General features: G+C 38.2%; 1 protein-coding gene across 2 annotated transcripts in view; it reads left to right on the forward strand.

The window, feature by feature from the left end:
• The first annotated feature begins 2,957 nt into the window (after nucleotides 1-2,957).
• The window catches only part of mib2 (MIB E3 ubiquitin protein ligase 2), a 51,782-nt gene continuing 32,441 nt past the window's right edge, over nucleotides 2,958-22,298 (forward strand). The window contains exons 1-3 of one of the 2 annotated variants that reach the window (XM_088006992.1): nucleotides 2,958-3,109; nucleotides 18,891-19,286; nucleotides 20,745-20,916. In XM_088006992.1, the coding sequence (XP_087863118.1) occupies nucleotides 19,064-19,286; nucleotides 20,745-20,916 (395 nt within the window). In that variant the 5' untranslated portion in view covers nucleotides 2,958-3,109; nucleotides 18,891-19,063. Of the gene's footprint in view, nucleotides 3,110-11,083; nucleotides 11,695-18,890; nucleotides 19,287-20,744; nucleotides 20,917-22,298 lie in introns of those variants that run through there. The other variant, XM_088006991.1, reaches the window with a different exon arrangement.

Raw genomic sequence — 22,298 nt, forward strand, 5'->3', positions numbered from 1 at the left:
ATAAATTAATTTCACATGGAGTAAAATATTTCAAGCTTTTATTTCCATCAAAAATGATTGTGACTTGTTAAAAACCAAAAATTCAGTGTCTCAAAATTAGAAAGCTGTGAAAATTGTTCAATATGGCGCCACACCAGAAGCAGCTAGTGGATCAGTGGGCTTCACAACCACAAGGAACACCACCGAATGGACAGACGTCCAGTCGGTGATGGTTTGGGCTGCATGTCATCTGCTGATAATTCACTTCTGAAATGAGCGGCAAAAAATGTTGACATTTTTAAAGGGCATGACGGGTTTACCAAAATTACTCCAAGAAGCTGCCAGAGGCTCATCCAGCAGTACGATGGGAAAAACCCAGAACAGTAAAGAAAGCAAGACAAAAATGACTTTGTGAGAAACTTATTTAATACATGGAGAGTTCATAGGTCAAACCCACTGCTGATCAAAAAGGCTGCAAACACATCTCACATTTACCAAAAACATGTTGATGATCCCTTTGAATCATCAGCATGTAGAGTTAGAAGTGAAACATTTTGGAGTTCTTTGCTCTAATTATTTTATCTTGGCTTTGGTGGCGTCCTGCTTGTGCTCAGTTCAACAGCCCTTCCTGTCCAGCTTGTAGAAAGTCGTGACTTACATGCCTTACTCGTTTACGAGAAAAACATGGCTCTTTTCTTCTGTTGATCAGTTTTGTGAAATTACACCTTTATTGCGATATTAAAAGATAGTAACATCATTTCATTTCAAATCTACATTACTGTTTTTATAAGGTATAGTGGACCCGGTAATATAAAAAGCTTAAGGATATACACATTTTAATATAGCATCGCAGTTTAATTGAAAACTAGATTTACCAATAAAGAAGAAAAACAAAAACATGTCACATGTCAGCAGGGGGCAGCATTGAACCACCACATTGGCAGCTGTTCCATGTTTGAGTAATTATATGTTAAAATATCTAATATCTAAGTGAAATATCTGCGACCAGATATTTCATCTAAGCCGTTTTAGTGATTTGGTCCCAAAGAGATCAATATTTGTATTTGCATCACTTTTTTTTTTGCAGTCATAGAATTGCTGTCTCTTTACAATATTGCTGTCCTCAGACGCCTTTTTCATTCATTATTCAACAACACGGTTTTCAAAGTTGTTTTGTAATCTTTTGTAGAGTACATCGTTTCATACATTTACCTTGCCATGTAAGCGACAGTGTTGAAGGTGAAGAAAAACTGGAGATCTGATGTGGCTTGTGCTACATTTTGTAGAAGCCACATATCAGAAAACAACAGACATTATAACCATTATGTTCATAATTTAGTGTGACTCATCAAACACCAGATCAACTCTGGCCACGGATAAATTATTTTATTGCAGTATAAGCGGTCAGAATAAGCTGACAACCATTGTCTCTCTGAAATACTGTATATTTCTAAAAATTGTTCATTTAGTTTACAAACTGTATCTCACGTACTGCCACCCCTACCAATCCATTCTGGGTAAATGTAACTAAGTGTTTAAATTTTATGTTTTAAAGTTTTTCCAAGTTTCTAGAAACTACTAAGTTGTAATCCATGACTTCCTGAGGTACAAATATGATGTATGATGCCACTGACTGGCTGGATAAAGACCCACCACACACTGTAATAGACAGAAAACTGTGGATACGAAGGAAGGCACAAAAACATCTCAAAAGTTCACATTTGGAGAACTTCAGCAAACATTTTGGGATCACTGAGTCTCTATGACAACCAGTAGATGCTATCTCTAAGTCAAATGTTTGGATAAGAGGCATGCCAGAACATGAAAATATACGCTATTTGCTAAATTCTTGTGGGATTTTAACTGAAACTGTGTGGTTTAGTTACGATAGATTGATGGAAATTTTTTTTTGGCAGCAAACGATTCAAGTAAGTTGGATATGAATATATAAAGGAATATGTTGAAAAACACCTAAAGCCCACTATTATTTTGGAGTCTGTGATGCTTTGGGTCTGTTTCTCTTCCAAATGTTCTGGAAATCTTGGCACTATGAACATCTTGCAATACCAGGAGATTTTAAACGAAAATCTTGAGAAGTGTGCCAGAATACCAAAAACAAAACAAAACAAAACAAAACAAAACAAAGCAAAACAACAAAACAAAACAAAACAAAACAAAACAAAACAAAAAAAACAAAAACAACACAAAAACAAAACCAAACAATCCATCTTCCATCTTTTTTTCAGTCCTCAGACATCTGCTCTGAGGACTGTGGTGAGATGAAGACAGGATAAAATGAGACAGGAGAAGAAGGTTTCAGAGAAGAAAGGACTTAGAGACATTTCACAAAGCAGAATGGTCAGAGATTGTTCTTTCTGTGCTCAGACTTTATCATATGAGTGCTCGTCTACTAGAAAAAAACAAAACAAAACAATATCATCAACAGCAAAAAAAAACTGTACAGGTGGGGTTCCAGCATTGTGCTGTCAGTGAGGTGATTTCAATTGGAGACATAAAGGGCTTTATAAATAAAACTGATTATTATTATTGTTACAGTGATGTTACTAAAATAAGTTGTTTCTGCATTTAGGATTTTTCCTGCACGCAACACACGTACTGAAAATAGAGGTCGGATTTCTCTCTAATTTCCAGTGTGAGATAATGCTGCATAAGCAAAAATGCAGCTTTATCTGGTCTTTTAATGTTTTGGCTCACATCTTTACTTGGGGTGCCAATTGATGTGAAGCTATAGATCATATAACAAACTAATAATACACTAATTACCTCAATAAACATACACAAAGCAAATATTTTCATTTATTTGCTGTTTCATTTTACATATTTCTAATAAACCGCAAACGTTACTAACAAAATCTCTACTAAACCTGGAGATCTATATTTGGGTACTTTTAATTAGCTGTCATGAATAATTGTGCTTCTTACGAGCAGCCAGTGAAGGCAGCATGAACAGTGACGTAATGCATGGGCGTGTTGTCATGGCTGTGTGCAGCAAAACCTCTCAGTCTTGTAAATACATATTTATCCTAAAACAAATCAAGTCGGGGTTATTAGTCTACGACAGTATGGAGTTTCATCTGACTGCAAAGTGAGCATTCTTGACAAGGAGCCGGTAAGTGGACACACTGCGAGAGAAGTTGAATTTATGGCAGAGCAGCTGTGCCAAACAGTAGTTAGCAAGCTAGCGTCAACCTTAGGCGTACAGCTACGTACAGTCTGATAATGCTTTGAAGCGATGAGAAGTACAGCAGAGTGTCAGCATCTACGGCAGGCATAAATATGAGTTTGTTTAAAATGTGGGCTGCCTCAGTTAAAAAATGTTAAAAATGTTAAAAAATGACTCACTATGACAATCCTAATAGCGACGTATTGTTGTGGAAGCTGTTTCTTCTTCTGACCGCTAACGTCAGCTGATACATTTAGAGATGCGCCTGTCTGTTATAAATGCTCATGACTTTAAGTTATGTGTTGAAAGGGGGTATATTTACCGTGTGCCTTTGACAGTGTCAGTTGGATGTAATGGGAAAGGTGTTGTCTTTGCCTGAAGGCGGGCTGCATGTGGGGTCATACCTGTCAGGACTGGCCAAGCTGCATGCTTCTGCTTCGAGCTTCTCAAAGACGTGCATTGACTGTCACCTGACTGAAAGTGGGGAAAACCACATAAAAGCCCAGATTTTTACAAAGAGAATCCTGGACTTTACAGAGGCTATCGTCATCACATTTGGGGTAAAACTGACATTTACAAAGATTGTCGCCTCAACATTCAGGACCCAGGCCTGCTCAGCTGTCAGTTTTTTTTTGTTTGTTCTTATTTATGAAGCCTGGATCATGGTCATGGGCTGAGATGGAGAGTAGTTAGTAGAACCTGCAGTGGAAATTTTAATATACATTTTTGTTTGCAGTTTACCCTTTGTTAATGACAGTGAGCAGGAGGAACTTGGCAAATTTGAAAGAAAAGTGTGAGAGAGTTTTAAATGGAAAGTGAGACTACATTTCCGCTTTATGTAGGATTACCAAACAAGTTATCTCTGGAACGGGTTCAGCATATGAGCGCAAAATGTGTGAATGAATCTCAGAAGAACAGCTACAAACTTTGGGAAGATGCTGGTCGAATCTGGTAAGACAGTGTTATGAACCACAATGAAACATGTACACGGGGGTGAAAAGCCGATCAGCAAGGAAGAAACCATTACTTCTGCTCTCAGGGACAACAACTGAAATTTCTTTACATTGTGTAGATTATTACAAATATAAAAGTGCTTTTAAAAGCAGCTATACCAGTTTCCTTTAAACTCTGAGCTGCTGATAGTAATTATGACAAACATTTTTTTTTCTTAAGGACTATAATAAATAGAAGTAAGATAAATATGTACTGCTGGTCATTTGATAAAGATAGTAATTTTCAAAGCATTAACCCCAAATGTTGATTTCATTTTGATCAACCCCTCCAAAAGTATGTCAAAGTACGAGCTGTTGATTGATGCGTTTGCATGCCAAAATTGGTGCTGATTTATAGTTTTGTTATTTTAAATAAATAGAGAATTTTACCATTTTATTTTGTTTATTATTATTATTAAGTATTTGATGTGCTAATCTCTGATCAGAGCATATCAATTGGAAACAACTTGACTAAAACTAAAATGTAGACATATTCTTGGTAAAGAGAGTTTTACTGCATGGCAAGTGAATTATTATACCAATCCATAAAAGTACCCAAGCAAACCTTTGTGGATGCAAAGCTAAACAGACCGATATTGTAGTCATAACTGTGACTTCATGCATTGACCAAATAATAAAAATCATTATGACTGTTGAAAGATAAAAGCAAAGGCTTCATTTTCAAAACTGCTGGTTTGTCTTAGTATCAAGAGTGAATCAAGAATGAGTTTAGTCTAGTTCACAGTTTCAATATCTGCACTGTCTCTGAACAGAAGAAGGCAACTTACAATCAGTACAATTTTGTGTTAGTTTTCATTCTAAGTGAAAACATTAAATGTGAAAACAAGTGACTACGACTGCTTTATGCCTGAATTGGCTCCTTGTGAGAAAACAGGAGAAAGAACTGATGCTCCTGAGAGTTGAGAGATGCCAGTAAACATGGAGTTAGCTGCTTGTCAGGATGTTATGGGTTTGACCCAAAACATTGTTGAGAGATAATATCTTTGCTAGCATTTTTGTTGCATCAGATACGCGCTTTGCCTGGTGCTATTGTGTTGTGTTCTACGCCCTGTTCTGTAAAAAGGCTTGTCATGCTCTTTATAATATAAACCCAGTTCTAATCTTGATGCTCATTTTTGGGTCAGTCACCAGGAGGAAACACCTGTAATTGCCTAAGGGTGATAAACCAATCAGTTAGTCATCTTTCCTTTGACGTGGAAAAGCTTGGGTTTTTTTCTTTCTGCTTGTTAAATGCATCGTCACTGAAAACTCCTTCAGTTTTCAACCAGCAAATGCATTAACAAACAGCGTTGCACTTTGATGCCCTTTGTTTAGAGTTGAGTAAAAATCGGATAACGGTCAGGGACGTATGTGTGGAAGCATAAATGGAGATACTAACTTCTCTTACTTTTTTAGGAAACTTGCAGCATTTTTATTTTACGTCAAAATATTTGTACTTATTATAGTGTAATAAATATTTAATGGGCATTTAATCAATGTCTTAAGTCTCTGTTTCAGAATCAAACTTTAAGTCTATGATTAATAGTATGAAGTAGGGCTGTTGTAAACGAATATTTTAGTAATCGAGTAATCTATCGATTATTCTTACGATTAATCGAGTAATCGGATAAAAAAATAATAATAAAATGAAATATTGGTAAATCTGGCATAATACCGGTGTTACTATCAGATATCAATATCAGTCCAATTTTTCATATTTGAGCATCCCTAACAGTTGCTTTTTTGTAGTTTAGAAAACTAACCTGTAACAATAATAGCTCACTTTCTAAGTTAACCAGAAGAAAAGTTATAGAAAAATCTGAAATTATATTGAATTTAATAACAAAGAGGCAGGCTAACAAATATGCTTATAAAAATGTCTACAATCCAGCTTTTAGTTTATGTATTCATCTTCAGTGAGTTTAATAGATTAATTAAACTCACCTTGCCACCTAACCTGTCACGCTTTGGGTTTGAAAATACGGGAAATGCCGCCTGGAGTGGGAGGAGAGGGCGAATGAACGAACGTAAGATGGGGTGGAGGGGAGGAAATAGACCAGCGGACTGACGAACTGTTAGACCGGGGTACGAACACGGGGGGAAGCAATACGGGATATTTACGACACCTTCACTGGTCACACTCAGAAACTCATCTACCAGCCATGTACGATGCGCTCCGCCACCCGTTTCTTCAGGCCGGGATATGAAATTTATTGTGCGGTTCGTCGGTAAAGCTACATTTACACGGTAAGCATCAGCTACTCAGCCGCCCGCCCTGTTCAGGCTATCCGCTCACCTCAGCGCTCTTCCCGCCGTTCGCTTTCAACCAGCAGCCCCGGAGGAGAAATGCTGCCGTACTCCAGGCATTCCCCCAGTCATTTTAAGGATGCTTATTGGTTCCCCAAAAACGATAAAAAGTCGGGCATTATCATCAATCAATAAAATCCCCACGGGCCAATCTTGAAGATTGGACTTTATGCCGCTGAGACTTAGCTTTTGTCAACAACTCAGAGGCGGAAGTGAGAGCTCCGCGCAACGCTAATGAAGTCCCGGCCGGAACACGGTGAGCTAACTAATAAAACATAAATTAACGAAGCTTCGAGGCAGGTAAATTTTCCTCGAGGAATTTTAGTAATCGAGGTACTCGAATCATTCGAGGAATCGTTTCAGCCCTAGTATGAAGTAACTGGAATTAGATTTGAACATTTCTCAAGTGTAAATAAGTATTTGAAGAAGAAATTTGAGTATAGAAAAACTTTTACATCTGCTCTTTACTTCATCATCTGGAAGCTAAAGGCAACTTCATTGATTCATACGTTTCAGCCAGAGACAATCCAGCGCTTGTACAAAAAAGTTAAAAACAACATACAAGATTCAGAATTTTATAAAACGAAAAGGTTTTTCACATTGATTTTTATACAAATAACGTCATTTATGTTTTTATCCAGCTCATTGGAGTTGCTTTTAGTTTTTAGGCTAGAGACCTAGAAAAGTCCTTGGAAGTCATTCTGCCTTGCAGCTCCCTACATTGAAACTTTTTTTTTACTTTTTATTCATTTCATTGGTACTTTGCTTGGCAGTAAGCCTCTACCTTTAATCTACCCTCTGACTCTGATGACAGACATCTGCTGAAATGTTTTTCTATTTTTAACCGTGAAGCGGAGAAGAGCTGTGGGACTGAAGGCCTTCCTTCATGTGTTTCACACCAACATGTCTGTTGCATTGGACAGCGATCGCTTTGTTCTCCAGATTGCAGTGTGCCGTAATAAACTTCATTATGAGCTTGTGTCTCAGCCATTTCCTAAGCGCCCATTCATTCTTTTGCCTATGCTTGTCCTGCCAGTGCCAGCTGTATAGATTCACGTGTGTTTGCCGGGATCAGCAGAACGCTGCGTCGTCTGTTGTTTTTTTTCCTTTTTCTTTCTTTCTTTTTTTGTAACCATATTGTTGTCTCTTGCAGCTGTGGCCACATTAAAGTAAATATTCTAAGGCTATGAAAGCTTCGGGAAGCATGCAGACGGTCTCCCCCTTTGCTCTTCCCTGGCTGTGCTTTAGGGAATCAGCGGACGTAGCAAAATAAAAATAAAAAAATTATTATTTTTTAAAGCCTGAAATTGAGAATTGTGGCAGGTGTCCATTCATCAAATTTGCCTCCAGCCACACCCCTTTATTTTCCCTAAAAAAAAAAAAAGGAAAAACATCCAGACCATGCCCCTGTAATGTGCGCCCCTCCCCCCCTCCCCTCTTGTCTTCTGCTCGCTGGCTGGCAGTAGGGCGAATAGTGTCCCCACAGGCTACTAGAGGAAAGGGGGGGAGGCTGTACATCTTTATGCAGAGCTTCTTGATGCGCATGTGTTTTGCACATATTGGCCCATAAAGGCAACGCGTCTGCTTCACACGCTCACACCGCCCTCCCCGCCCCCCCAGTGATGGAATACAGCATGCACAGAGCAAAGCCCACTGGCCCAGTTTTATACGAAAGCAGCGGAACGTCAGGCTGAACGCAGCGCTCTCGCTCTCCTCCTCCGTTTCCTCCTCCTCCTTCTCATCTACAGTGGTAATCCTTGCTGACACCACGCACAAAGGACTAAATGCCGCCTGCATCCTCCAGTAGCCTTCTTCTTCTTCTCCCAGCTCTGATCCTACACGGCCAACCTGTCTGTCCATACGTCGGAGATGTTGTTTATAGAGGACTTGGATCTATAAATCACATCCCTGGAATGCTGGCCTGTCTCTTCTAATCCTCCGCCTCTTCCTCCTCCTCATTTGTCGACCGGTTCATTCAGGGAGAGCATCACAACAGAGGCTTTTTTTCCTACTTTTTTTTTTCTACATTTCCCATTTCTTTCCTGGACTACAGGTGGCTAATTTTTTATATAATTTTTTAAACATCTGATGGGTTCATGTAGCTAAATATCGGAGCTGCATCCTTTACATCCATCCTGCTGTTGTCGGTCTCGCTGCACATCTGTATGCCAACAGGTAAACCAGCCAAACAAGCACATGCTTTATTTATCAGGTGATGCAGTGCGAGTCGTTTCGCTCCGTGTTGGTGATTCTCTTCTTATATTTCAGTTTGTTTTTAAAGCTTTTCTCAATAAAAACGAGACTTTACCGGAGCGGCATGGACAGTGGAACATATCCACCTTCTACTTCCCTTGTTGAAAAGGAATTATTACTATATTACACATCAGTAATTGTTAAGGACGTGTCTGCAGGTGGGGCGATGAAGAGCGAAGGCGGCATGCGTGCAGCTGGTGTCAGTCCATGGCCATGCCGCTGCACATGTTGCTGTGGTTTGTAGTAAAGCGAGATGATGTGCCAAGTAAGCAGTTTGTTGTTTGCATTGGCTGTAAGTGTCGCCATTTGTGGAACAGAGCAGCGCTGATTAAAGGGGGTTGGGGGAGATGGGTTTGCTTTGTCCCAGTTTGTACCTGATGGTGCTGCATTGAGGTGATTGGTACTCGATGCTGGAGTTGACCCTGTAGTTTTGTTTCACTGTGGGGACTCTAAACATGAATCAGCAGACGCTTTAACAGGTTAACAAAGGTGAAGCAGGCCTTCAAGCCACTTGAAGGTTTACATCACAACAAGAGATGAAGATTTGAGGTTGACAATATGAACATAAAGTAGTGTAATCAATAAGTAGTATAGATGGCTTTTCATTCTTGAAAGGTTTTATGTTCATGTATCCAAAATTAAGGCCTTAGTACATCTTCAATTCATTAAAAATAATGTGAGTTGGCCTTAAATATGTTAATCAGAGGTCTTAAATTTATCATGACATTACTATTTACTCTTGTTTAGTTTATTTTTCTTGTGAGACTTTCTTGTCAGGCAAAAGTTTGAATCACACTCAGACATCTTCATTACATTATGTGACTCAAGGTGGTTGAGGCTACCCCTAACCAGCTGCTAATATACCCTTATTGGCTAGCTAGCTTGTTTGCGTGCGTCTCTCAGTGGTAAGTGTAAATTATTGCCAGTTGGCTGGAGAACGCTTGTCTTCTGTTGCCAATCCGTGCGGTGCTAAGTGCATTCTGGGCAAAAAAAAGCTTGGCTTCTCTATAAAATATGCTATTTTCTTTTGTATATTTCTGTCATGATACACATCTTAAATTTTGTTCATCATGGTCTTAAAAAGGTCTTAAATTTGATTTGGGGAAAACTCTGTTTCAAATTCAAAAATGTCTGGTGTATACTGGGATTTAGACCCATTTGATGTGATGCCCCCACATAAAATCCGGTTTAATCTCTGGCATTCATGGTTATCCAACCAAATACACCTGTGTGAACTTTAATCTTAGTAGGGAACATTAATCTAATGTAATGCATCATGGAGACCAACAAACCTAGTCTGGGAGAAAGTTGTGGAGAAGCTTACAGCAGAGTTGGACTATAAAAAAATATTCAAAGGTTTGACAACTCATGGCAAACTGTTCAGTATATCATCTAAATATTCAGTAAAGCATATGGCACAAGCGTAAACCTACTAAGACATGGCTGTCGATCGAAGAAATACAATGTGGGCAATGAGAACATTAATCAGAGAAGCAACCAATGGGTGTGTCTGGTCAGATGAGACAGAAGTCATTCAACCTATTGTTTGTTGTGAGTCAAAGCTTATTCATGTTAGACCCAGACCTAAATCTACCTCTGAATTAGGGAAATGATGCTTACAGGCATTTTACCTGCAATCTAACTGAGAGTGAGTTGGTTTTGCTTCAACTTAAAATTCAACACAAATATTTAAAAATGTATTGCTTCAAGTAATATAATTATAGTTACACAAATAATTAAAGCAAGGTTTTCATCCTCTGTAGCTTAATCTATGAATCGGTAATGGGATTTTTCAACCTTATTACAATAAAATAAATCATTATTCTTAAATGAAATGGTTGCACTCTATTTCCTTCCATTTCTACAGACGCTAACAGAAATCTAGAAAGCCAGAAGCGTCAAACAGCAGCAAGCTGCTCCAATCTCAGCCGATGACGTCATAAAAGCTACGGCAGGCAGTGAAGGTCAGAAGACTTTACCAGATACCATGTTAAAAAAAACAACCCTCTCCCAGCTTACTTCAGTTTATATTCCCCCCAAATTTATCAGAATAAATTAACTTCAACACTATTTAACAGTACTCTACAGGGAACTTGTGAACACGCTCTCCACCTTCCCCAGCCTGTGTGGTTGTGGTTTTTCCTCTGTAAGGCATCAGGCCTGTCCAGTTTTGTGCAACAAATTGCTGACAACCATGCCTGCCTCAACCTGCAGACTCGTTATTGCATCAGTCTGTTATGTGATCCCAAACTTGTGCAAGTAATTTTGGGTTACTAAATTACGTTGGGTATTACAAGTTGGAATGAAAACATTTGGTACCTAATTATCCTGAAAACGATCATAAAACCAGGATTCCAGTGCCAGTAATAGAATGATTGATGGCTATGTTAATTTACAAATTGATGATTTTTTTTTCTGGTACAAATTGAAAGATTAATGTGCAAGTAGCAAAATTTGGCACAGTTTTAAACAATGTTTTACACAAATTCTGACCCAGGGCAGACTGTCTGGAAAGCATCTTGTTCTTTTTGTTATTTTTTGTCATAGCAGAGTCGTCTAACGAAAAAGTAATGCATTTACCTTAAACACAGTCCTCTCAAAGGACTAGACCTCTTCCATTATTTGTCCAGCTTTAGACAGGTTTCATGTTTTTCTTCTCTTTCATTCTCACCTAGATAAGTAACCCTGCTTGTATAGTGCTTGATCAGCATCTGCCAAACAAGCAAACAAAAAAAAAAAAAAAAAACGCATCAGAATGGAAAACGGTATGTTCCAAAGCATGGATCAAAGTTCACCGCTAACCAAATACTAAGATTGTGCCAGAGAGGGTTCAGTCCCCTGTTCAGTTTGAGCGATGGCTCCACAGAGCTGCTGATTTTCAGCCGCTTCTCGCAGCCCGATAGACACGGCGATATTAGTGGGATTGTAAATCCAGCAAGGCTTCTGGCATGTTCAAAAGTGGAATGAAGATCATGGGGAGTGAGTACGATAATTTGTGATAATGACTTAATCTCGTCAAGCTTCCATTGGGTACTTTTGGGGATCAGCGGACGTCTTTGTGTGTGTGTGTGTGTGTGTGTGTGTGTGTGTGTGTGTGTGTGTGTGTGTGTGTGTGTGTTTTTTAATGTTTGCTCTCAGAAGGCTCTGAGGATTATGAGTGAATATTAAATCTTTAGAGTTTTGTTGAGATTATTGCACTTTAAAATACGTCTTTTGAAGTAATCCCTGATGGATGTTTAAATATGGCAATGTAGAGCATCAGGAATTAATTTGATGGTTGCTCAATTACACGCTATTACATTAATTTGTAGACTTAAAAGCTGTTTTGTGGATACAGTCGACAATGTTAAGTTTATAAGATAGCAACTTGTGGAGTTTTATGCAGGCAGAAAATTGTTAGTACACGTATTGTTTCCTCTAGATTCTTATTGATTTTATTTTTGTCCCTTCTACTACCAGATGTGTTCAACAGGTTCCCATTTCTGCAGTTTTTTACTAATTTCTTTATAAAAACTGCAGCAGTTCTAGTTGAGTACAGCAATAATCAGCTGTGAAAAACTATTTGCACCCTTACATATGTCTCCCGCTCTTGTTTTGATGTATTTTTTTAAATGTTTCAGGTTAACAAACGAATTTCAGTATCCTGTAAGAATTTTGAAATGTTGCAGAATTGTTAATTCAGCCGCAGTGCATTGATTTTCAGTATGAACAGTCTGTAAAGTGTCAAAAGCAGCTCAGTTGGATTTAAGGGCTCCATGTTGTTTCTTTTTTGAGTCGTTCAGTGGTGTGCTCTGGACAATTGTCCTCTATGGAAGTGCTCTTGAGTGTAAAGTCACAAACCGATTGTTTGGTATTCTCCTTTGTGATTGCAATAGGGAGCAAAATTTATGATTTTTATCAATTTCTGCGAGTCATTCAGAAGTAACAAAGCAGTCCCAGACCATCACACCACCACAACCATGTTTGACTACATGTCTGTTTCTGACATGCTGTTTGATTTTTTTTTTCTTCTGGATGTAACAGGACAGACGCCTTCCAAATCCTCTACTTTTGTGTCATCAATCCATAGAATATTTTCCACAAAATCTGGTGAATAATAATGTCGTTTTCTTGCAAATATGATGCAAGAAAACATTTAGTTGCATTTGCTTTCATTTTTTTTTTTTTTTTTTTTTTTTTACTTTACAGAAAGAAAGTCAAGATCAATAGACTCTTTGAGCATTTGCTCAATGTTTTGTTTTGTTTTTGTTCAGCAGTCGTTCTCTTGGAGCGCTCCCATGGAGGCCGTTTTTGCCTCCAGTCTTTTTGAATCATGAACACGGACCTTAATTGAGACAAGTGAGGGTTTGGATGTTCTGGGTCCTTTTATGATCTCCTGGATGAGCCATCAATGCACTCTTGAAGTAAACTTTGGAAGGTCAGCCACTTCTGGGGACATTTACCGCAGTTCCCCGTTTTCTCCATTTGCAGATAATGGTTCTAAAAAAAAAAAACTTAGAAGGAACTTTGTAACCCTCTTCAGACATTGTTTCTTATTTCTTTTTAGCTCAGGGCATGATGTGTTGTTTTTTTGTGATCATTTAGCCTCGTTTATATTAGCAGACGGGTTTTATTTAAGTGATTGCTTGAATTTATAGGTCTGGTTAGTGCAACTAAAATAAAAAAAATGTGGTTAATTACATTTTATTCATCATTTAGGAAGGAAGGCAGATGGATTTTCAAATACGATCAGGCTGATTGCTTAAAAAGGTTATCTTTATTTGACCCTAACATTTGTGGGACCAAAAGCAAAAAAGGGCTCCAAAAACAGAGCTGGGTTTCCATTCTTCTAGGGAACTTATTCTTCTCAGATTTATTAAAGCTTTCAAACATGGATGTTTGAACCATTTATTGATTCTAAATTAGTTCCACAGTATAGCAACAGTGAAATATTCAATCATTTCTGTCTGCTGTCATGGATCCTCTTTAGCAAAAAGCTCTGTCATTGTGGCACTGGTGACATCACAATCCCACTGCAACACCTCATCTGACAACCAGTGCAAACTTTAGATTTTACATCAAATCATCACGCTCTGCCACATTTGAAAGAAAATGCAGGTCAGGTTTATACTACAAAAACAGATTTCTCTTTTGTACAAATTAAGTGCTTTACAAAAGTATTCACAACCCTTGAAGTTTTTGGATTTTGTCACGTTACAGCCAAAACCCTGAGTGTCTTTTATTGGTATTTTATGTGGTAAACTTGTGTCTCATTGTGATGTAAAGGAAATGATTAATTTAGAAAAATCATAATAAAATCTGAAAATGTGACATGCTTTTATATTCTGCCCCCTTAATTCAATAATTTGTGGAAATACATTTTATTGCAACTACTTGAAGGCACACCAGACTTCATGATGTTCAAATACTCTGTAATAAATTGCTGAGAACTTTTTTTTTTTATTATATTTGTCCTGAGATTAAATTGCAGGAATATTCTGTTTGCCAATGAGTGACTTCTGAAGGCAGCTTATTGTTGCTGAATTTGATTTACGGATATTGCAGTAAAGGTGACTGACGTCAGAAAAACGGATGACACACTTTCAGTTTTGCATAAAAATACAGATGAAAAACCATATATCATTTTCTTTCTACTTGGGCAGAAAAATATTAAAGGGCGGGGGTTTTCACCTACAACCAGTCACTGCCCGACTGTTAGTTACAGAACTGTGAGTGTGTGTCTCGATAAACTCTTATTAAGCTGTTTTTTTTTATAGATTGAAATTTTAGAAGAAAAAAACCTACATAGTATTTGATGGTTCAAGCTAGGCATTTCTGTTAAAGTATAATATTTATGCAACGCAAGTTGCTCTGTGGTGCAGTAGATCCAATTTTGAGTACCGACATCAACATTGGAAAACTTTTATAGGAAGTGGGTCATTCCTGCAGAGTTTTATTATTTATTTTTTAATCATTTACAGTTGATGTAGTTGTGTTGCTGAAGCACGTGGCGTGTAACGCCGTTTTGAGCATGAGAATTGTAATTTTCTGTGACTTTTCTGTCTGTAACAGAAAATACTTCCTGGTTCTGAATACATGCGTTTTGTATTGTAGCTAAAAGGCTGATTTTTGCGAAGGCGGTTGACGGTGGCATCGGCAACCAGCCCTCGGCAGTGTGTGACGGAAGCCAGCCCATCTGTTATTGCAGGCAGAGAGCTGTAATCCCGTATGTCCTAGCCCTTTGTTGCAGATTGGCAGTGACATTTCATCAACACAGGTGGCCTAGTCATGACAAGCACACACACACACTCACACACGCACGCAGACACACAACACACGCGCACACACACACACACACACACACACACACACACACGCACACACACACACACACACACACACACACACACACGTAGACACAGACAAACATGACAGAGGAATGCACAGCAGAGAGCTGACTTCTGGAATAACAAAACATCCTCTGCAGCTTCACCTGTTGCTGAAACTCATACTGCTAACTAAATTCGTATTATCTAATTTGCCAGCTCTTTTTATCCAGCATTTTTTTTAAGCTTAAAAAATAAACATTGTTATAAAAACAGTAATATACTCTTTGGTTACCAGATAGTCTATGTAATCTTCTCTTTAATAGCTACATTACAGTTTGATTGCTTTTCTTTTCTTTCTCTTTTGTTGTAGTGACTCAAGATAAACGGTTCATGCCACATTTAAAAGTTTCACAGTCTGGTGTCATCATGTTTTTATAATGCAGAAACTTCAATAAAAGAGCCTTGAAGATTTCATAAGCCAATACAAATGAACTTTATAGTTGCTGTTTTGGTTTCCAAGCGTGGACATGTTCCTTTTTTTTGCAACAAAGTTTCAAGAAATAGTTTCACTAATCGCTTGCTTCTGTTGACGATGTAAATTTCGGATTTCCCAGTGGCTGATTCATTAAGAAAGCCCTCACTTTTCTGAACATGTTGGCAAAGTTCTTCTGGAAATAGAGCCAGGTTTTTCTGTGAGTTTGTGAATTTCAGTTGTGTTTTTTAAAAGGAGAAGTTAACGAACGAGAGATAAGCATCTCTCAAAAGACACTAAAGCAATGTAAAAGGAATGATAGTTTTGTAAAGAGTTATTTTCATTTTATAAAAAAAAAAAAAAATGTGTCAAAAATGATTTTAAACCTTTCTCAATAATCAATAAAAAAACTTCATGGGTATTTCAACTATCAAACCCTTCTTTTAATTACTGACCAGATATATGTTTGACTTTATTTTTGATTTATCTTTGGTTATGATCGTCAAAATGTTTGAGTTTTGATGCTTCCTCATCACCCTAATATCTAGCTCCCTTTTACTTCCTTAAACTGGGTTTCTGGGTTTCCTTGAACTGGGTTTCTGCTTCTTCAAAATGTTAATAGTCTGAAGAAACCTACTGGATAAAATTAAAAAAAACTTTTTAACGTCGTCTCTCTCAGGTTGTATTTTCTTTTCAGTAATGGACTATTTTGTTTCTGCTTAAATGGATTTTCTTTTCCTTGTGCAATTTTTCTGCAGCTTTAAGGCTTTTGAAGATCTAATGTTAAAATTATCTGACAAGGAGCTTCCTGTAAACCTCTTCAGTGAGAAGGATCTCCTCCATCTTCATTCTTTGAGATTAGGTGGCTGAATTTTTTTTTATGTGTGCTAAGCTGACATTTTGGACCTAAAAAAAGATTCTAAGCAGCTTACGTTCTCTTCTTAAAAACACCACATCCTATATGTTTTCATTCATAAGCAGGGACGGCTTAATGCAGAAATAACCTTGCAATCTTGATAAAGATGTGTAACATTAGCTTCTGTTATTAGCTTTACATTTGTGGTAAGTTCGAAAATGGTAAATTTGTTTAAAGACATGACAATAAGAGCTGTTTGTAAACATATATTTTATTTCATTAATGATGGACATTTGTTGCAAATTATTGAGTAAAAATGTTGCCACTTAAAATAAAACAATTCACTGTACACACATAACTTCACACATGAGGCGTTTATTGCTGAGAACTATTCTGTACTTCCTGGCATTTTCACTTTCTTTGTCTTTTTTTCTTGTAGTGTGATTAGACACAGAAATCCCACAACTTTTTGTTTGCACCAGAAGGGAAGAAAATTACAGGAGCATAAATGAATGTCTTCATACATCATATGTGACTAATGAGTGTAATTAGATTATCACGGTCCTCAGCAGAAGTTTCTTGCTGACTCGAGCTTCCGGATCCTCTAAATGTTGCTTCCTTTCTGTACCGCTTCCTGTCTCCAGCACTTAGCCATCAGCTGCATTCATTAAATCCGCTGGTGCTGTTTTATCATACGTTTGAAACACAAGTCCTTAGACCTCCTTTATTGTGACGAGGCTCTGGCTTCTTATTTCCAATTTCAGATGTTTACAGAACTGAAACCAAACATTAATTCAGACTGAATGCTTCCTGTTTTTGGTTGTTTAGGATTAAAATAATTACTGTTTGCTGCATGCCACGTTGTATAGATTTGCTTATTATTTAGAATTTTGGCCCATTGCTCCTGACAGAATTGGTCATTATTGAGTCTGTAGGCTGTCTTGCTTGCTGACGCCTTTACAGCCCTCCCAAAGTTGTCTATAAAACCAGTGATTTGGCCCTGACTGGGATCAGGGCCTTGTTATGGTCACTTAATGTATTTTTTTTAATCTCCTTAAGCCACTTTGTAACTAATTTGGTGGTATTTATATTGTCACTGACCTTCTTGCACCAAAGCTAAAACTTAGTGGCCAAGGTCTTGAGATGTCATTTCAATATTTTCACATCACCCTGAAGCCATTTGTTTTGTAAAGTGCACCAGTCCTTCCTTCAGCTAACTAACCTGTATTTAAGCATTGCAGTGACATTCCCAGGTTTGCAAACTTCCCCCGTTTTACAGCAAATGTACCAGTGCACATAATGTCCAACAATGTTTTACTTTTTGTTTTAGTTTCATCAGATTACACCAAGTGTTTTTCAAGCATGTGTAAACTGTCAATGTTGCTTTTTATTTCTTTTGGAGTGAATGCTTTTTCGTGGCTAAAGGCCCCATTTGTCTTTGCTCACAACGTTTTTTTTTTTAGCTTTTATTTTTGGGTTGATGCCCACATTTCAAACCAAATCTGTCCATATCTGGGAAGTAGAACCCACTTCCTTCCAGAACAGGACGATCTGAGGACGTTCCCATTGTGTTTTTACTTGAATAAAACAGTTTCAACAGATGAAGACATATGATTATTTTTAATAAACTTATGAATTTGAAGAATGTAAGGTTTTTGGGTTTTCTTTTCCCAAAAATTCTCATTTGTTTCTTTGGCACATAGAAAACAGAAATAACTTTGGCAATTCTAACTGACCTAAAACAGATGTTTTGTCTGATTTAATGTAAATGGGGAAGAAAAAGGTTGTTATTTTTTTATACCGTTTTTTTAAATTTAAATATCTGATTTGAACTGACTTTATATGTAGAGTTTTATCTGTTTGTTTTGTATGGAGTTCACTATTGATTTCACTTCCTCTGTATGAAAAAACAAAAGTAATTTCAGAATACTGTTTGAACCTTTTCTTTAAATTGACACAGATGCTTCCATTTTTTTCCCCTTGTCGGATTAAAAGTTGGTTTGCTTTTTGCCTAAATATTGCAGCTTGCGCTTGGTGTTTTGCCTGTTGAGTTGTGTGTTGGGGACGGAGCCAAAATTAGGTCAACAATAGTTGTGGATCCTGTTAAGGATGTTGGTACAAGTCTGTCGGTGTGCGTTTGTGCCAGGTCAGGGCTTGATTAGCGCAGCAGGGCGTAGCAGTCGAGTCCAGCTGCTCTTTGCAGAAGTATGCCATGACACACAGTGAGGCCTCCAGTGAACGATCCACCAGCCAGCAGAACTACGTTCTCAAATTAATGAGACAGATGGCGCGTTGTGTGTCGAATCCCTCAGCAGTAGCTGACAGTTGTTCGCAGGTTGTGTGAAAGTGCATACAGGTTGGAGGATTAACTTGTTTAAAAGTATTGGAATCGGATCTAAACAACATCTCGTGTTTATTCGACTGATGCCACACGCAAAGCATTTTAAGACACTATTATTTCTCTCAAAGCTTATTTCTGAGTGGTTACCTCTAACATTTGCAATGTGCTTCATGCGCTTCCTCCTGCTCTTTCTTTCAGTCACCCCCGATCTGTTCCCGGAAACGACGCTGGTGCCGTCTCTCCCGGCGATACCCTCTGCGCGATCCGCCTCCGCCTCCTACAAGGCCCGGAGGCGCAGCAGCGGGGGCGACTGTGCTGCCAGGCCTCGGCCTTTGCCCGCAGCCTGCAGGCCAGGCCCGAAAAGAGGCAGCATGGAGGTGGGGATGCGGGTGGTGCGTGGCCTGGACTGGAAGTGGGGGAACCAGGACGACGGCGAGGGCCACGTGGGCACCGTGGTGGAAATCGGCCGGCAGGGCAGCACGACGACCCCGGACAAGACGGTGGTGGTTCAGTGGGACAGCGGCACACGGACCAACTACCGCACAGGATACCAGGCTGCCTATGACCTGCTGCTGTACGACAATGCTCAGATTGGTAAGCACTGAAGATCAGATCGTGCTAAAACAAACTCATGATTACGCCTGTTGCTATGAGCAATTAATTACTGGATAAATTAGTTGTCATATTTTATTTTAAGGATTTAAATTACCTTTTAGTTTCGATGCTAAGAGTTCTTTACAAAATCAAATATTTTTGCTTTTTGAGAGGGTGATCTGGATTATTATGTCATTATTAATATTTATATCATAAACTAAAAAAAGACAATATTATAGTTTATCACAAACTCTGGGACAATTTATCGTCCAGCAAAACTTACTGTGACAGGTCTACTTCTGACCGGATTCATTTTACCCATTAAGTATAAAAATTCTACAATGATTAGATTTACATTTAGGTGAAAGTTCACAGTGCTGTCATTTTAAACTGCTGTTAGCAACTTATTACTGGTTAGCATGGCTAGCAGTGCTAAAATTTCTGTCTCCCTGGTTATTAACAGTTCAGGTCTTTACTTTAGCTCTAAACCTCCATAAAATGTGCAGCTTATCTAATCCCAGCATGTTCCATGCCAGAGGTGGACAGCTCAAGTAGAACAGAAACGTAGAGACTTTTTAAACATTCTTCTGAGTTTATTTGTCAGAAATCCTCTTTCTCTCGCAGCATAAATAATGTAAAAAATACAGTTTTCTTGCTTTTTTTGTGCTTCCTTTGACTTAATCTTTAAACACCTAACTAAATACTGCTGACTCTGAGTTCCCTCCACTGCTACACCAAAGAACCAAAGCAAACGTCAAACATGGTCACCAAGTGACTTTTTTTTTGTGCATCTTCATGAATAATTTTCATGTTTCTCTCCCAAAAATTTTTATTTTTTATTTACTTTAAATGTTCATTTTTTCTGACAAGAAATATTTCTGTTCTCCTCTGATTCCTAAAATGTTTTTGTTTTTTCTGCCATATTCCTGCTTGTATGTCATCGTCTATGCTCAAGCTTTGCGAAACCCATTTTCAGGGGTCTTGTCATCACCCATCATGTTCTATTTGGGATTACACACACACACACACACACACACACACACACACACACACACACACACACACACACACACACACACACACACACACACACACACACACACACACACACACTGGAGCATTTTGCTCGACTTACAACAGTGTACTTCTGCTTCAGAAGCTCCTTCAATTAGTTCAGCAAAAGACAAAAAGAGGCCTTGGGGCGGGGAGTATTTTGTTCAATTGTTTGAACCTCTTTGTTGTTCTTTACTATTTCTTGGCTTTAGATATTGTTATGCTTTAGCAAATTGCAGAGTGTGTCAAATAACCTGAATGTTTTGCTACGTTAGTTGGGCTTGGTTTGGTCTGTTCTTCACACTGTAGGTAAAACTGTGTTTCCTTCAGTTAAAAATAGAAAACTGAAAATGTCAGGAATGTGCCCAGCCACTTCCTTGTCTTCACCACTTGTTCTGTTTGCAGGAGTCCGTCACTCCAATATCATCTGTGACAGCTGCAAGAAGCATGGCATCATGGGAATGCGGTGGAAGTGCAAAGTGTGCTTCGACTACGACCTGTGTACCCAGTGTTACATGAACAACAAGCACGACCTCAGCCATCCGTTTGAGCGCTATGAGACGGCCCATTCCCAGCCGTGAGTGCTGCACTTCGCCTTTAATTTGAACATCCTCTAAATTTCAATGACTTTGTAAGAATCTATGAAGAACCTTTCATGGCTCAAATCTTTTCCAGCCCAAAAAAGGAAGACAAGTTTCACTTTTTAAATGGTTAATATGGATGCACTCAAAACAGTCGTCTGTCACTTACACCTTCTTTTGCTTTCTCTTGGTTGATTGTGTGTCTCGTCAGCAGGGAGTGTGATTGTTGTTTGGTGCAGAAATGTAGTAAAATCTAGGTCTATGTCACAGGTGAGTAATGTTGCTCAGAAAGGAGTCAAATTCACATTTTTCAACTTGACATCCAATTAAAGGAGAATTTTGCAGCTTTCAGAGCTGCATCTGAATGTCTCCAGCTTGAAAATCTAAAACACGTACACTCAGTTAACCGCGGCTGGATAATTCTGCCCTGAATAGACATTTATTAAGATACAATTTGAAATTTAAAAAAAGTCCTTATTTGTTTGATAACAAAATGTAAAAGAGGCAGCAGGACCACATCAGTACGAGATGATGCATAAAAGCTGCTTCGTATCAGCAGGTCAAACTTGGACGGAAATATTCCAGACTGATTACTGATTTATTAAATGTTTACTGCTTTGTTAAATATATTGCTAATTAGCCATATTATTACTATTCATAATTAAAGATGGACTCTGTTTATACAAGAACTGTCATTGAAAATTGGTGTTGCTTTCCCTAATTAACTAGTTATAATGCAACAAACCTTCAGGTGATCATAACACCTCTGGTGTCAATTTTGCTTTTATCACAAGTATATAAATGTATCTTGTTCACATTTATTTAAACAAGGCATATATGAAAGAGAGGCATATATCCTCTTTCATATGCCTCTGTCAGCTTTTGGCTAGAGCTGCTAGTTGGAATCAGGTTTGTTTCCAAATAAGCAGATTATCTTCACAGTTAATTAAGTGGTTTGTGAAATGTTAAATAAAATTATGCAAAATTTGCTGACATCTCAAAAAAAGACAGATAATAAGTGTAACCCAAAGATATTTAGTTTAAGCGCATGGTAAAATTCTTAATTTTACTACGCATAAGATTACTTGGCACGTTACTATGTGCCCAGTAATGTGTACTTGGCACAAACGTTATAGGCTAAAACCAGGAAAAGCACATCCCATCTATAATGCTGTAGGACTGTTATGTTGTCTCTGAGACTGTGGGTATTAAATTTGTTTTAATACCCACCAACAGTGAGAAAAACGGTGGTCTTTAAAACGAAGCACAATGAGTTATAAATAACCCCAAGAGAGTATGGAGAATTACGGTTCTGTTTCAGCATGGAACAGGATTTCAGAAAGCCTTAACAAAAAGTTTAATCCTCATTTAAAATAAA

Source organism: Poecilia mexicana, unplaced genomic scaffold, assembly GCF_051168715.1.
Source record: "Poecilia mexicana isolate PSO_F unplaced genomic scaffold, ASM5116871v1 scaffold_7, whole genome shotgun sequence".
Lineage (NCBI taxonomy): Eukaryota > Metazoa > Chordata > Actinopteri > Cyprinodontiformes > Poeciliidae > Poecilia > Poecilia mexicana.